Source organism: Erpetoichthys calabaricus, chromosome 18 (genome assembly GCF_900747795.2).
Source record: "Erpetoichthys calabaricus chromosome 18, fErpCal1.3, whole genome shotgun sequence".
Taxonomy (NCBI): Eukaryota; Metazoa; Chordata; class Cladistia; order Polypteriformes; family Polypteridae; genus Erpetoichthys; species Erpetoichthys calabaricus.
In genome coordinates this window covers 87,176,995-87,191,474 of record NC_041411.2, presented here as the reverse complement: position 1 = coordinate 87,191,474, position 14,480 = coordinate 87,176,995, and the positions used below count along the sequence as shown (strand labels likewise).

Genomic DNA, 14,480 nt, shown 5'->3' with positions numbered 1-14,480 from the left:
GTGAATATGCTGTTGCTAGTTTAAACAAAATATGATGAGCTCCTTATACAGCATTTTCTTTGATGGTGTTCAAGTTTTTCTAATTGTTTGTGACCCAAACACATTTTTAGTGCATGTTTTCAAGCCACCACCTTTCTGGTATGGGTTGTGAGAATCTAAGATTGCTAATATTGTTTTAAGGCTTTATTTATTTATTTATTTAGATGGACAAATGATGGTCAGTACCTTGCACTCGGAATGTTCAATGGCATTGTGAGCATTAGGAATAAAAACGGAGAGGAGAAAGTGAAAATTGAACGCCCTGGAGGTTCTTTGTCACCTATCTGGTCTATAGCTTGGAGCCCCTCTAAGTATGTAAATTTCAAGAATCTTTCATTCTTGTATGGATGAGTAACATACACTTAAATTTAAAATTGTTGAAGTCAGTTTTTTTTTATTCATTTATGTGCTTTTTTATGTTTAGTATGTAAACTTTATCTTATTTAGATTTTTTTCTTATTGTTAAAGATTGTAGCATTAATTAATAAATATAATCTGACTATACAGTTTTAGTCATGATTAATTCCTTTTAGTGACAATGGAAACTCAGAGGTTCTTTTCTGTTCTTTGTAAAAAAAAAATTGTTTTACTCTATTTAGAGATGAACATAATGATATTTTAGCTGTGGCAGACTGGGGACAAAACTCTCTTTCTACCAGCTTAGTGGAAAACAGGTATTTTTTAAAATATTTTTCTTAACAAATATTTTAAGAATTTCACATTTACCATTTGTAATTTTACATTTGTAAACTGAAAGCTCAGTAAATTGACTTCCTTTTGCCCTGATTATAAAACACAGGTAAGATAAACATGTACTCCCCATGTAATGACTGATTTTTCTCGGTCAGAATGTGCTCTATTCAAATCTGGGAAACACATTTTAAAAACAAACTTTTTTTCTGTTTCAGATCGGAAAAGATCGGTCTTTAAACTTTGACCCTTGCTGTGTCAGCTTTTTTTCCAAAGGAGAGTATATTGTTATGGGAGGGTCAGATAAGCAGGTTTCTTTGTATACAAAAGATGGTATACGCCTTGGTCCCATTGGTGAACAGAATTCATGGGTTTGGTCTTGTAAAGTAAAACCAGAATCCAACTATGTGGTGAGTAACTACTATTTCCTAACTTATTTTTTCAGTCTTTACATATTACCTTACTTGATAAATCTTGAGAAGATGAAGAGGTACTTTTAATATGGGTAAAAAAAAAACCAAAAGTAATATCTACCAAGGCTTCTACAAAGAAGTAAAATTTTAGTAAAGTAGTGGTGAAGGTGCAAGAAGCAAAGGTGTAGGAGTTATCCATTGGCCTAAAGAAAGGAAAAGTAATTTGTTTAGGAGTTCAAAGCAGATAGTAAAGTTAAATGGGATATAGTAGATGCAAATGTTTTAAAAAAGATTGTTGATGGCAGAAAGAGCACCAGAAATAATTATACTAGTAGTTTACGGAAAGAGGGGAATCAATGGAGTAATGATGTTGGTTACAAAGAATTCTGAGAATCTAGCAGTAGATTTTCAAAAGAGAATGCCACAAATGTGCTGAAATACATGGAGGGGTACGGTTCACCAAGAAAGATGTTAGAAATGGCAATTGAATGTCATGAAGTGTCACGTCTGGCACTCGCGTGTAACTCACCTGTAAAGGAAAAGAACAGATACTTTAATTTTTGGTGTTATGGATCAAGTGTGCTTTTAAGGGAAGCTAATAAAGTTAGTTGAGAGAATATTATAGAAAATAACAAGGGATTTATTAGAGCTAATCTTTTTTTTATTATGGTAGAATATACTGTTGATTTTTTCCATTCCTCCTGTTTTGGCATATAAATAAAGCGATAATTTTATAATTTTACTTTCTTTTTTGTGTTTATAGTCATAGAAAAAAGGAATTCATTTACCAGTGCCACTCCAGGCAACTTTTGATTAACTAAATTATTAAATTGTATAGTTATAAATGGGAACATCGGTTGTGAACCAAATGAAAAGCCTAACTACACCTGGTTTTGTGTTTAAAATTGGATTATCAAGTACAATGGATATCTTCACATTTCCTGGCCGTAATTGCTAATACAATATATAGTTTAACTCATTAAAAATATTTATTAGCTCATCAATAACTGTTTTCATTTAAGAATATAGTCAGCAAGTACATCCCTCAAATAAAATGTAATATAATTTGGTGTTGAATTCTTAATTTAAAAAGTTTAAAAATGATTGTGCATGTTGTTTGCATATGGTTCAAAGCACTCAGGAGCTGCATGTGCTTTGTCCCTAGGAGCTTTGCATTAGGTGTGCTACTTACTGCAATGATTACAGACAGAGAGGAAGGTGCAGCAATCAGTTATCAAATAAGACAGTTAACTCTATAATATATTTCCGTTAACGGCAAATGGTGTTTATATCATTCCACTAATAACATTTCAGCTTTTTTTAAGTAAAATTTGCATCTATTTTGCTAAGGCAAAAAAAGCACTGGAAGAATATTCTGTATATTGTGGAAAGTATACCCCCGGACACAGACAGACAGACACGAGAATGTCCAAACACACTTCTTTATTTTCCCCTGAGCACCACAATGCCTTCCTCCAACAACTCTCTTCCTTTCTCTCTTTCTCTTTCTCTTCTTCTGACCTCCACTCCCCTCCTCACAAGCTCCGTCTTCTTCCTCCCAACTCCGGCTCGTCTACTGGAGGGAGGCGGCCCCTTTTATACTGACCCAGATGAGCTCTAGGTGCTCCCCCTGACACTTCCACTCCGGGTGCCCCTGGAATTTCTTCCGGCAGCAGTTCCTGGTGTAGCGGAACTGCTGCCATCCAGCATTTCATAACCGTCCGGGCGCCCCCTGGCGGTGGCCACGTCCTCCAGTAGGGATGAGCATCCCAGCTCCGTTCCAGTGGCCCACAAGCAGACCCGGGTGGCTGCCCTCTCATGGCCCAGGGGAGGTATCGTCCATCTCAGGGACCATCCAGGCATCCTGGCTGGGTAGGGTCCCCAGCCGTTGGGGACAATATGTACAGTATGTACTGTATGCATGTATAATTTAACAACAGACGCACTAGAGGGTCAACAATGAGACGACCTCCAAAACAGGAGTGGTTTAACAGGTGGAGGCACTGACATTTTTCCCTCCTCATCTTTTCTGAGTGTTTCTTCACTAGTTTTGCATTTGGCTATGGTTAGTGTCACTACTGGTAGCATGAGGCGATTACCTGGACCCTACAGAGGTTTGCACAGGTAGTCCAACTTCTCCAGATGGCACATCAATACGTGCCATTGGCAGAAGTTTTGCTGTGATTTCCCAGCACAGTCTCAAGGGCACGAAAGAGATTCCAGGAGACAGGCAGTTACTCTAGGAGAGGTGGACAGGGCCATAGAAGGTCCTTAAGCCATCTGCAGGACCGGTATCTGCACCTTTGGACAAGGAGGAATCAAACTACTGAATACGATTTGGAGTTGCTGCAATGAAGTTTCGGCAAAATGGACTAGCCTGCCGCATCATTTTTTCACTTTGATTTTTGATGTGTTTTTGAATTCAGCCCTCTGTAGGTTGATAATTTTCTTTTCCATCAAAAGATGTGGCATCCTTTCGATCCTAACACATTACCCAGTCCATATCAGTAGAGATATCCAGCAGGATTTTTTTCCTATTGAGATCTGATGTGTTTTCAAAGTGTTCCTGTAATTTTTTGAGCAGTATATTTTGTTTTATTGCCTCAATAAAATGTTATTTATATCTTTGACTGCTGAAATCTATTTGTCCATTTTAATGTGCCTACTTTTGAGGGAAAAGTAAATTCTGTGCACTTGAAGGCATTTATGTTAATACCATGTTCATTTCACTGTATTGTATGGTTTAAATTGTGTTAAAAAAAATTTTTTCTTAATGACACAAAATAATTGTGTTAAAGAAATATGTTACTGTTTAATAAATTAAAAATATAAAACTTATTTCTATTGCTAGGTGGTTGGTTGCCAGGATGGAACAATTGCACTGTACCAGCTGATCTTCAGCACTATTCATGGTCTTTATAAGGACAGATACGCTTACAGGGGCAGCATGACAGATGTTATTGTTCAGCACCTTATTACAGAGCAGAAAGGTAAGATCAATTACAGTATTTACCAAAACATGTAATGCTTTTGTACTTTTTGTGTAATTATTGTAAATGCAATTGATGAACAAATTAACAACATATGTAGCATTGTTTATTTATGGAAATAATATACTTCCAGAAATACCCATAAATTAGAACCTAATTTTAATGCTAAGCATGGTCATAAAAGCTGCAAAGGTCTGGAGCTCTAATACCAAAATTGGAACAAAAAATATGTTCATCAATCCATTCATTTTCTTTACTCATTTAATCTAGAGGGGGGGGGGGGGCAGGCCAGGTTTAGATCTAAACATGGAAGAACAAAAAATGGTGTAGAAATAAAAATGCATAGTAATGTAAATTCTAACCAAACATTTAAATGTAGAAGGAGTAACACATTTAAAATAGCTTACCCTTTTTAGGAAGGGTAGATAGAACAGAAAAGGAGGTGGGGTTGCTGTTTATGCCAAACAGGATTTAAATTTAAGTCCTCTTCAGTTGGATGATGAGCCCCATCTTAGTGAGGACATGTGGCTTCGCCTGGAAAATATTATGGAAAGAGGTCTTATTTTAGGAGTGTGTTATAGACCACCCATTTCAGACAGTAATTTCAACACACATCTTTTTAGTAATATCAAAAAGGCAAGTTTACAGGGAGATATTATAGTCATGGGGGACTCTAATTATCCAAATATTAACTGGGATAACCTTGCAGATGGAGGAGCACAAGAGCAGGAGTTTTTAGAAGTAATCAGTGACTGTTTTTTAAAAGGTGTGAAGCCTGTCTGGATTTAGTATTTTGTAATAATCAGGATGGAATTGAGGGTGTAGAGGTGATTGAACCACTAGGGTCAAGTGACCATAATGTAATACAATTCTCAGTATTTTATAAGAGTGCAGATGCAAAGACTAAAATTGTTAAGTTAAACTTTGGTAGGGCTAATTTTGAGCAGATGCGACAAAGTCTAAGGAGGATAGACTGGGATAAGCTTTTAAGAGCAGTGGAACAGGTTTAAAAAGTTTTACATGTAATGCAGAACAGATACATACCTAAATTTGGAATTAATAGGAAACTAAAAAAAACTCCACGATGGATTAATAAAGATTTAAAAAAGAAGTTGCAAAGGAAAAAACTGCTTTATAAGACATATAAGACTAATGACTGCAAAGTGAATCGTAGAGCATATGAAAACATGAGGGCAACCATTAAGAAGGATATCAGGGAGGCTAAAAGACAGTTGGAGAGGAATATAGCAGATAAGGCGAAAGATGACCCTAAGAGATTCTTTCAGTATTTTAGTAGCAAAAGAACAGTCAAGGAGGAGGTCAAGTGCATCAGAAATAGTAAAGGGGAATTAAAAGGTACAGACAGTTAAATAGCGGATGCCCTAAACTTACATTTTTCTGAGGTGTTTACAAGTGAGCAAGTGGATAACCTCCCAGAGGTAACAGGGACTACTAAGGAGGTACTGAGGGATTTGGAAATTGTAGAGGGAGAAGTGCTGCTCAGATTAAATAACCTGAAATCAAACAAATCACCAGGACCAGATAATATTTACCCTTGAGTTCTTAAGGAGGCTAGCGAGTACATATATAAACCCTTGACACATATTTTTAGGAAGTCACTGCACACTGGAGAGATTCAGAAGGACTGAAAAATGGCAAATATCATCCCATTATATAAAAAGGGTGATGGGGCCGATCCAAGCAACTGTAGGCCAGTAAGCTTAACATGCATCACAGGAAAATTAATGGAAGGAATTATTAAGGATAAGATTGAGCAACACCTGGCAAGGACAGGAGTTATTCTGAACAGTCAGCATGGGTTCGGAAGAGGAAGGTCGTGTTTTACTAACATGCTGGAATTCTATGAGGAGGCAACAAAAGGATACGATCAAAGTGGAGCATATGATATTATTTATCTGGACTTTCAGAAAGCATTGATAAGGTGCCACATGAGAGGTTGGGCATCAAATTAAAAGAAGTGGGAGTTCAGGGTGATGTTTTTAGATGAGTGCAGAATTGGCTCAGACACAGGAAGCAGAGGGTGATGGTGCGGGGAACCTCATCAGAACTGGCCGATGTTAAGAGTGGTGTTCCACAGGGGTCAGTGCTAGGGCTGCTGCTATTTTTAATATATATAAATGATTTAGATAAGAATATAAGTAACAAGCTGGTTAAGTTTGCAGATGATACCAAGATAGGTGGATTAGCAGATAATTTGTAATCCGTTATATCATTACAGAAGGACTTGGATAACATACAGGCTTGGGCAGATTTGTGGCAGATGAAATTTAATGTCAGTAAATGTAAAGTATTACACATAGGAAGTAAAAATGTTAGGTTTGAATACACAATGGGCGGTCGGAAAATCGAGAGTACACCTTATGAGAAGGATTTAGGAGTCATAGTAGACTCTAAGCTATCGACTTCCCCGACAGTGTTCCAAAGCCATTAAGAAGGCTAACAGAATGTTAGGTTATATAGCACGGTGTGTGGAGTACAAGTCCAAGGAGGTTATGCTCAGCCTTAATAAATGCACTGGTGAGACCTCATCTGGAGTTCTGTGTGCAGATTTGGTCTCCAGGCTACAAAAAGGACATAGCAGCACTAGAAAAGGTCCAGAGAAGAGCGACTAGGCTGATTCCAGGGCTACAGGGGTTGAATTATGAGGAAAGATTAAAAGAGCTGAGCCTTTACAGTTTAAGCAAAAGAAGATTAAGAGGTGATATGATTGAAGTGTTTAAAATTATGAAGGGAATTAGTACAGTGGATCGAGACAGTTATTTTTAAATGAGTTCATCAAGAACACTGGGATACAGTTGCAAACTTGTTAAAGGTATACATTTTGCACAAACATTAGGAAGTTTTTCTTTACACAAATAATGATAGACACTTGGAATAAGCTACCAAGTAGTGTGGTAGACAGTAAGACGTTGGGGACTTTCAAAACTCAACTTGATGTTTTTTTGGAAGAAATAAGTGGATAGGACTGGCGAGCTTTGTTGGGCTGAATGGCCTGTTCTCGTCTAGAGTGTTCTAAAGACATAATGTATGTAATCCAATTTAGGTTTTTTTTAGGAATAAAGCCTGGGACTACTAGGTATCCTGGGGCATCAACAAGTCATTCAGTAATTGTATCCTTCCCTCCATCCATTATCAAACCTTCCTAATCCAGTTTTAGATTCGTGAAATGTCAGAATCTATTCTAGCGGCACTTTGTGCTAGGCAGGAGACAGCCATGGTTTGGATTCTAGTCCATTGTAGAGAACACTTTCACACACTCCCACACACACTCCACACTATACCAGTTTAGAGTTAATGTAACCTGTACATCTTTGAGTAACTGGAGGAAAACCTCACGGACGTGGGGAGATCTTGCAGAATCCATACCAATAAGGTTCTAGGATTCTTTGTGGCATTGCACTGTTAAAGCATGGTGTTACCAAACATTAGATGACTATATACTCTTTTTGCCAAGGTCCTATTTCATCCAATAACTGACTATAATAAGTTTGTTGGAGCTATCTGAGGCTTATGTGTAAATCAATGTACAACCCCAATTCCAATGAAGTTGGGACGTTGTGTAAAATGTAAATAAAAACAGAATAGAATGATTTGCAAATCCTTTTCAACCTATATTCATTTGAATACACTACAAAGACAAGATATCGAATGTTCAAACTGATAAACTTTATTGTTGCTTTGCAAATCTTCACTCATTTTGAATTTGATGCCTGCAACACGTTCCAAAAAAGATGAGACGGGCGGCAGCAAAAAGACTGGGAAAGTTTGAGGAATGTTCAAAAAACACCTGTTTTGAACATTCCACAGGTGAACAGGTTTTTTTGGAAACAGGTGTTTGTCATGGATGGGTATTGAAAGGATCATCCCCAAAAGGCCTCAGTCGTTCACAAGAAAGACGGGGCGAGGTTCACCACTTTGTGAACAACTGCGTGGGCAATAGTCCCTAGCAGTTTGAAGAACAACGTTTCTCAACGTACAATTACAAGGAATCTTGGGATTTCATCATCTACTGTCCATAATATCATCAAAAGATTCAGAGAATCTGGAGAAATCTCTTGCACTGTAAGCGGCAAGGCGAATTACCAACACTGGATTGCCCGGTGACCTTTGATCCCTCAGGCGGCACTGCATTAAAAACCGACATCATACTGTAAAGGATATTACCACGTGGGCCTCAGGAATACTTCAGATAACCATTGTCAGTTAACACAGTCGTCACTACATCTACAAGTGCAAGTTAAAACTCTACCATGCAAAGTGAAAGCCATATATCAACAACACCCAGAAACGCCTCCGGCTTCTCTGGGCCCAAGCTCATCTGAGATGGACTGATGCAAAGTGTAAAAGTGTGCTGTGGTCTGACGAGTCCACATTTCAAATTGTTTTTGGAAATCATGGACGTCGTGTCCTTCGGGCCAAAGAGGAAAAGGACCATCCAGATTGTTATCGGCGCAAAGTTCAAAAGCCAGCAATCTGTGATGGTATGGTGGTGTGTTAGTGCCCATGGCATGGGTAACTTGCACATCTGTGAAGGCACCATTAATGCTGAAAGGTACATACAGGTTTTGGAGCAACATATGCTGCCATCCAAGCGACATCTTTTTCAAGGACATCCCTGCTTATTTCAGCAGGACAATGCGAAGCCACATTCTGCATGTGTTACAACAGCGTGGCTTCGTAGTAAAAGAGTGCGGGTACTAGACTGGCCTGCCTGCAGTCCACACCTGTCTCCCATTGAAAATATGTGGCACATTATGAAGCGCAAAATACGACAACGGAGACCCCGGACTGTTGAGCAACTGAAGTTGTACATCAAGCAAGAATGGGAAAGAATTCTACATACACAGCTTCAACAATTAGTGTCCTCAGTTCCCAAACGCTTATTGAATGTTGTTAAAAGGAAAGGTGATATAACACAGTGGTAAACATGCCCCTGTCCCAGCTTTTTTGGAACGTGTTGCAGGCATCAAATTCAAAATGAGTGAAGATTTGCAAAACAACAATAAAGTTTATCAGTTTGAACATTTGATATCTTGTCTTTGTAGTGTATTCAATTGAATATAGGTTGAAAAGATTAGTAAAGATATGCAAATCATTGTATTCTGTTTTTATTTACATTTTACACAACGTCCTAACTTCATAGGAATTGGGGTTGTAAGTCAACTGGTGTCTTTATAAGTAAGATTTTTGCACAGCCTACTTTTCAAATGTAAATACTCATATGTTCTCATAGACTGTGGTTCCTCATGACCCCATAAATGGACTAAGTGAATTTAGGAAATTGACCACTGGATTTATTATGAGCATAATGTTATCAACAAAAGTAGTTTAGCATTGTTGCCTCCTATATAGTTGACATGTTGTTCATTTGAGCACTGGGTTACTTGCTTATAGAGTCAATGTGCTTCTTCGCCTGTTATGATAGGAGCTAACTTCAAGTTCTTCTCATAGTTCAAAGACTTGCTCTTTGATTCCTTTGCAATCTTAAAAATACTTCCATCTATCCATCCATTTTCCAACCCGCTGAATCCGAACACAGGGTCACGGGGGTCTGCTGGAGCCAATCCCAGCCAACACAGGGCACAAGGCAGGAACCAATCCTGGGCAGCGTGCCAACCCACCACAGCTTAAAAATACTTGAAAGTGTGTATCAATGAGGTACAGAAAATGGATGGATGGAACATTTTACTTAATTATGATTTATGTGTTCGCTGTTTACTCATTATCTTCTAAATAAAGGGTAGCTCAAAGAGCAGTTGGCTTTGTTTTCTTGATATGATGTCTGTGCAACAACAATAATAACAACAACAACATTTATTTCTATAGCACATTGAGATACATTATTTGTATGAAAAAGTGCTTTACATGATGAAGAAAGAGAAAAAAGACAAAATAAATAAGAATTAAAATTAGGGAACACTAATTAGCATAGAGTTAAAGAAAGGTCCGATGGCCAGGGAGGACAGAAAAAACAAAAAAACTCCAGATGGCTGGAGAAAAAAATAAAATCTGCAGGAGTTCCAGGCCACGAGACCACCCAGCCCCCTCTAGGCATTCTAACTAACATTAATGACCTCAATCAGTCCTCACTGTATTCAGGGTTCTCATGGAAGAATTTGATGATGATGGTCATGTGGACTTCTGACTTTTAATCCATCAATGTAAGGACATCACGGTGCTTTGATCAGGTGGTGGTGGCGTAGATTGCCACCACAGAAAACCGGCAAAAGAACAGAAGAGAAAGTAGGGGCTAGTACAGATTTTAGAGCCAACATGAATAATAATGATAATTAATTGAATATACAGAGCATCAGGATTAAACTAAAATGAAGCTATGAGAAATCCATGTTAAAGTAATGTGTTTTCAGCAGTGTTTTAAAGTGCTCCACTGTATTAGCCTGGCGAATTTCCTATTGGTAAGCTATTCCAGATTTTAGGTGCAAAACAGCAGAAGGCCGCCTCACCTCTTCTTTCAAGTTTAGCTCTTGGAATTCTAAGTAGACACTCATTTGAAGATCTAAAGTTATGATTTGGAGTGTAAGATGTAAGACATTCTGAAATATAAGATGGAGTGAGATTTTTTAAGGCTTTGTAAATCATAAGCAGTATTTTAAAGTCAATTCTGAATGACACAGGTAACCAGTGTAGTGACATCAAAACTGGAGAAATGTGCTCGGATTTTCTTTTCCTAGTTAAGATTCTAGCAGCTGCATTCTGCACTCGTTGCAATCGATTGATGTCTTTGTTGGGTAGTCCTGAGAGGAGTGCGTTACAGTAATCTAGTCGACTGAAAACAAAAGCGTGAACTAATTTCTCAGCATCTTGCAATGTTATAAGAGGTCTAACTTTTGCTATACTGTATTTCTTAAGTGAAGAAATGCTGTCCTAGTAATCTGATTAATATGTGATTTAAAATTCAGGTTAGAGTCAATGATTACCCCTAAATTCTTTACCTCCATATTGACTTTTAATCCTAATGGATCAAAGGAGGAATTGTCTGAATCAAATATAAAATGAGAATATGAAAAGTGCAAAATTGATCTTTGGGCTCCAGGGATTGAGCCAGACATTGCAAATAAATAATGTACAAATAGCAAATCATGCTCTCTACTGGAAATGCAGTAAAATCACTTAATCTTTTTTTTTTTTAAATGCAGTAATTTTTTTAATGGAATAAAATCCATTTAGCGTTCAAATTTGATGATGTTATAAAACTGTTTTGTTAATCTAGAAGTCAGTCTTTAATAGTACAGTCCTTTTATTAAATATAGTTTCTTTTTTGCATTTCTATTGCATATATTTTTTTACATTGTATTTACATTATATTGCATTTTACACAAATATATGAAAGCATAATATAATGCAATATTTTTCATTTCAGTGAGGATTAAATGTAGAGAGCTAGTTAAGAAAATTGCCATTTACAAAAACAGATTGGCAATCCAACTACCAGAGAAAATCCTGATTTATGAACTGTACTCCGATGACTCCACAGATATGCATTATCGTGTAAAAGAAAAAATCTGCAAAAGATTTGAGTGCAGCCTGTTGGTTGTTTGTTCACAACATATCATTTTATGCCACGTAAGTTATACGAGTTTTAAGAAAATATTCCTGAATGTGTTTGTATTGTGTTATTGAGACAGAGATTGTTATATTTCTAAATACTAATACTTTAGAAACTCCTTTGATTTACATAAATATGTCAAAATGTTGATGATATTAAATATTGTAGCTATATACAACACCTTAATGTCACAATTTGGACAGCTTATTGATGATGATTCTTTAAATGGTTTTAGGAAAAAAGGCTCCAGTGTTTGTCATTTAACAGTATTAAAGAGAGAGAATGGCTTATGGAATCCTTAATCCGTTACATAAAAGTCATTGGTGGTCCACCAGGAAGAGAAGGTCTTTTGGTAGGCCTAAAAAATGGAGCCGTAAGTAACTGTCAAGTTATTTCTACTATGCAGTTGAATAAAAATGTCACATTCTTTCTTGATTTTAATATTTTAAGCTTTATATATAAATATGAACAAAGTTTGTCAATATGGTGTTTTATTATTATAATATTAACATTTAGCAGTGTTAAAGTTCTAATGAATCATTCAAAAACACCTATAATTATAGAATTGCATATTATCATAGCATTTGTTTTATGATCATGAAAAATGTAAAAAAAAAAAAAAAATGTCTGTGATTTAAAGCCTGGTTACAGAAGCTCACGTCTTTCTAATATTTCTTGCATAAATCAACATCAACATATTAATACTGCAAGACTTTTTTCATCAGTAAAAAGTTTAACTGGTTTGTGTTTCTTTAGATTCTAAAAATATTTGTCGACAATCCGTTTGCCATCACACTGCTGAAACAGGTGACATCTGTGCGCTGCCTGGACATGAGTGCATCTCGGAATAAATTAGCTGTAGTTGATGAGCATAACACATGCCTTGTCTATGATATTCGTACAAAGGAGCTGCTCTTCCAGGTACAGATTGACTGCTTATAATGAATAACTTTGACATTATTTTTTATTTAGCAAAAAAAAAAAATCATGCAAACTGGAAATGTCTAAGAAACACATGAGACAAGAACATATGCCCTACTTAAGGGCTAATATGCTTTCTCTGAGTTTCCAGTATGTTTATAATTGATGTTACAGGAAAGGGCCCTTGTAGTAATCAGTCACTGCCTAGGAGTCCAAAGGTTAAGAAAAATCACACAGCTATTAACTGAAGTGACCATAGGGAAAGGCGCTCAAAAGGGAGTACTGAAACTACTAATAAATGAAACAGAAACAAATCCCTGCTGCTTCTCTGGTCTTGAATATCCTGTCCATTTGTAGGTATCCATTTATCTACCACTATACCACACCAAAGCACTCTCTTTCTCACTTTCCATTCCTGCTCTGTTCTCTCCAGATCTTCACCTCACTACTTTTGGCCTTTTGAGCATATATTCCATTCTTCACGTTGCTTCATTGAATATTCCAGGGGTGCTGAGATGCTTTAATCAGTTCTTCCCAACTACTCGGCCTGGTCATCTCTTTGTTGGCTGCTTCCCAACATGTCTGAGCCTTTTGTCGTACTTACTTTCCCTGGCAACTTCCACGGTATTCCTTGTATTAGACAGATGGCGCAATTCCATGTGTTCCCTTCTGAAAATGTTTATTATCTTTAGTGGTCAAGAGGCATTGCCCCTCTGGCATTTCCTCCCAAGCCTCACTTTTCTTTAGCCAGCTAAGCACCCATTCAAATAGGCTATATTTTTGTAAAACTGAAATATTTTATGATGGTCTTTTAAAATAGCATGTGCAATCCACTCAAGCAGTGAATACCCAAAGGATGTGAAACTCCATCTCCTGGATATGTGAAACAAGAGTACTGACTGCTGTGCCTCCAAAATAACTTTGTAAAAGTAAAACTTTTATATTATAGTATAGTAAGTCAATACATTTGGAAAGTCTTTATTCCTTTGGGAGCTTGCCAGTTCAGTTTAATTTCTTTGCTCTGATATCCTATGCACATACTCATCAAGACTGATAATCGGACAAAAGGTATCTTAAACCCAGCTAAGTCTAGTAAGCCTCTTATTTTTGAGGGCACCTTGGCTGCCTTTCTTCAGCAATGATTATGTGTCTCTTTCTCCTTATTTCCTTGTAATCCATGCATTGCAGGTTGTAGTTTGTCACTTTTGAACTTTTAACTAGTAATATTTTATGAAAGTAAAATAATATCTTTAAAACTTTGGCAGAGCCGTGCTATATTGAAAATCATCTCTTAATGAAGCAGCCATGATAAACATAATTGTTTCATTTTTTTCCCCCATTTCAGAATTCATTTTATTCCATTTTTCTTACGTATTGGTTAATGTAGCTCATAACCAAGGAAAATGTCCTCTTTAGTGTTACATTTTTTCTCAAAAGCATGTAAAAAAACATGACATTTTTTGGCTTGAAACATTTCATTTTTATTAAATCTATCTTTCTAATGTAAAATGTGCAAAACAGTAAAAGTACAAAGTCAGAAGTGGAGAAAGTATAATAATGATACAAATAATATAAATAATGAATAATATTAATATGAACACACATGTGCAAGTGACACAGGAGTTAGTTTCCAATTCCCAGAATCACTTTCAGTTTCACTGGCCATTTCAATTTCACTGCTGAAGACAGATTCACTTCATCATCACTTATGATGACAGGCGTTTCTTAAGAGACACCATTATGAGGCTAGAAGAAGACGCATCTACACCTCTGCCTGGGTAACGCTCTGGCCTGACACTTACACAAGATGTGTCTACACGGTTGCCCGAGTAATGCTCA

General features: G+C 36.9%; 2 protein-coding genes across 8 annotated transcripts in view; one reads left to right on the top strand and one right to left on the bottom strand.

Annotated features, from left to right (window-relative positions):
• Positions 1 to 14,480, top strand: part of ift122 (intraflagellar transport 122 homolog (Chlamydomonas)) — a 114,198-nt gene that overhangs the window by 10,554 nt on the left and 89,164 nt on the right. Inside the window, exon 7 of one of the 7 annotated variants that reach the window (XM_051921150.1) lies at positions 204 to 350. The exons of the other annotated variants lie outside the window; for them this stretch is intronic. Coding sequence (XP_051777110.1) covers positions 204 to 350 — 147 coding nt within the window. The remainder of the gene's footprint in view (positions 1 to 203; positions 351 to 14,480) is intronic. 7 annotated transcript variants of the gene reach the window in all.
• The window catches only part of mbd4 (methyl-CpG binding domain protein 4), a 53,807-nt gene that overhangs the window by 36,495 nt on the left and 2,832 nt on the right, over positions 1 to 14,480 (bottom strand). The window lies entirely within an intron of this gene.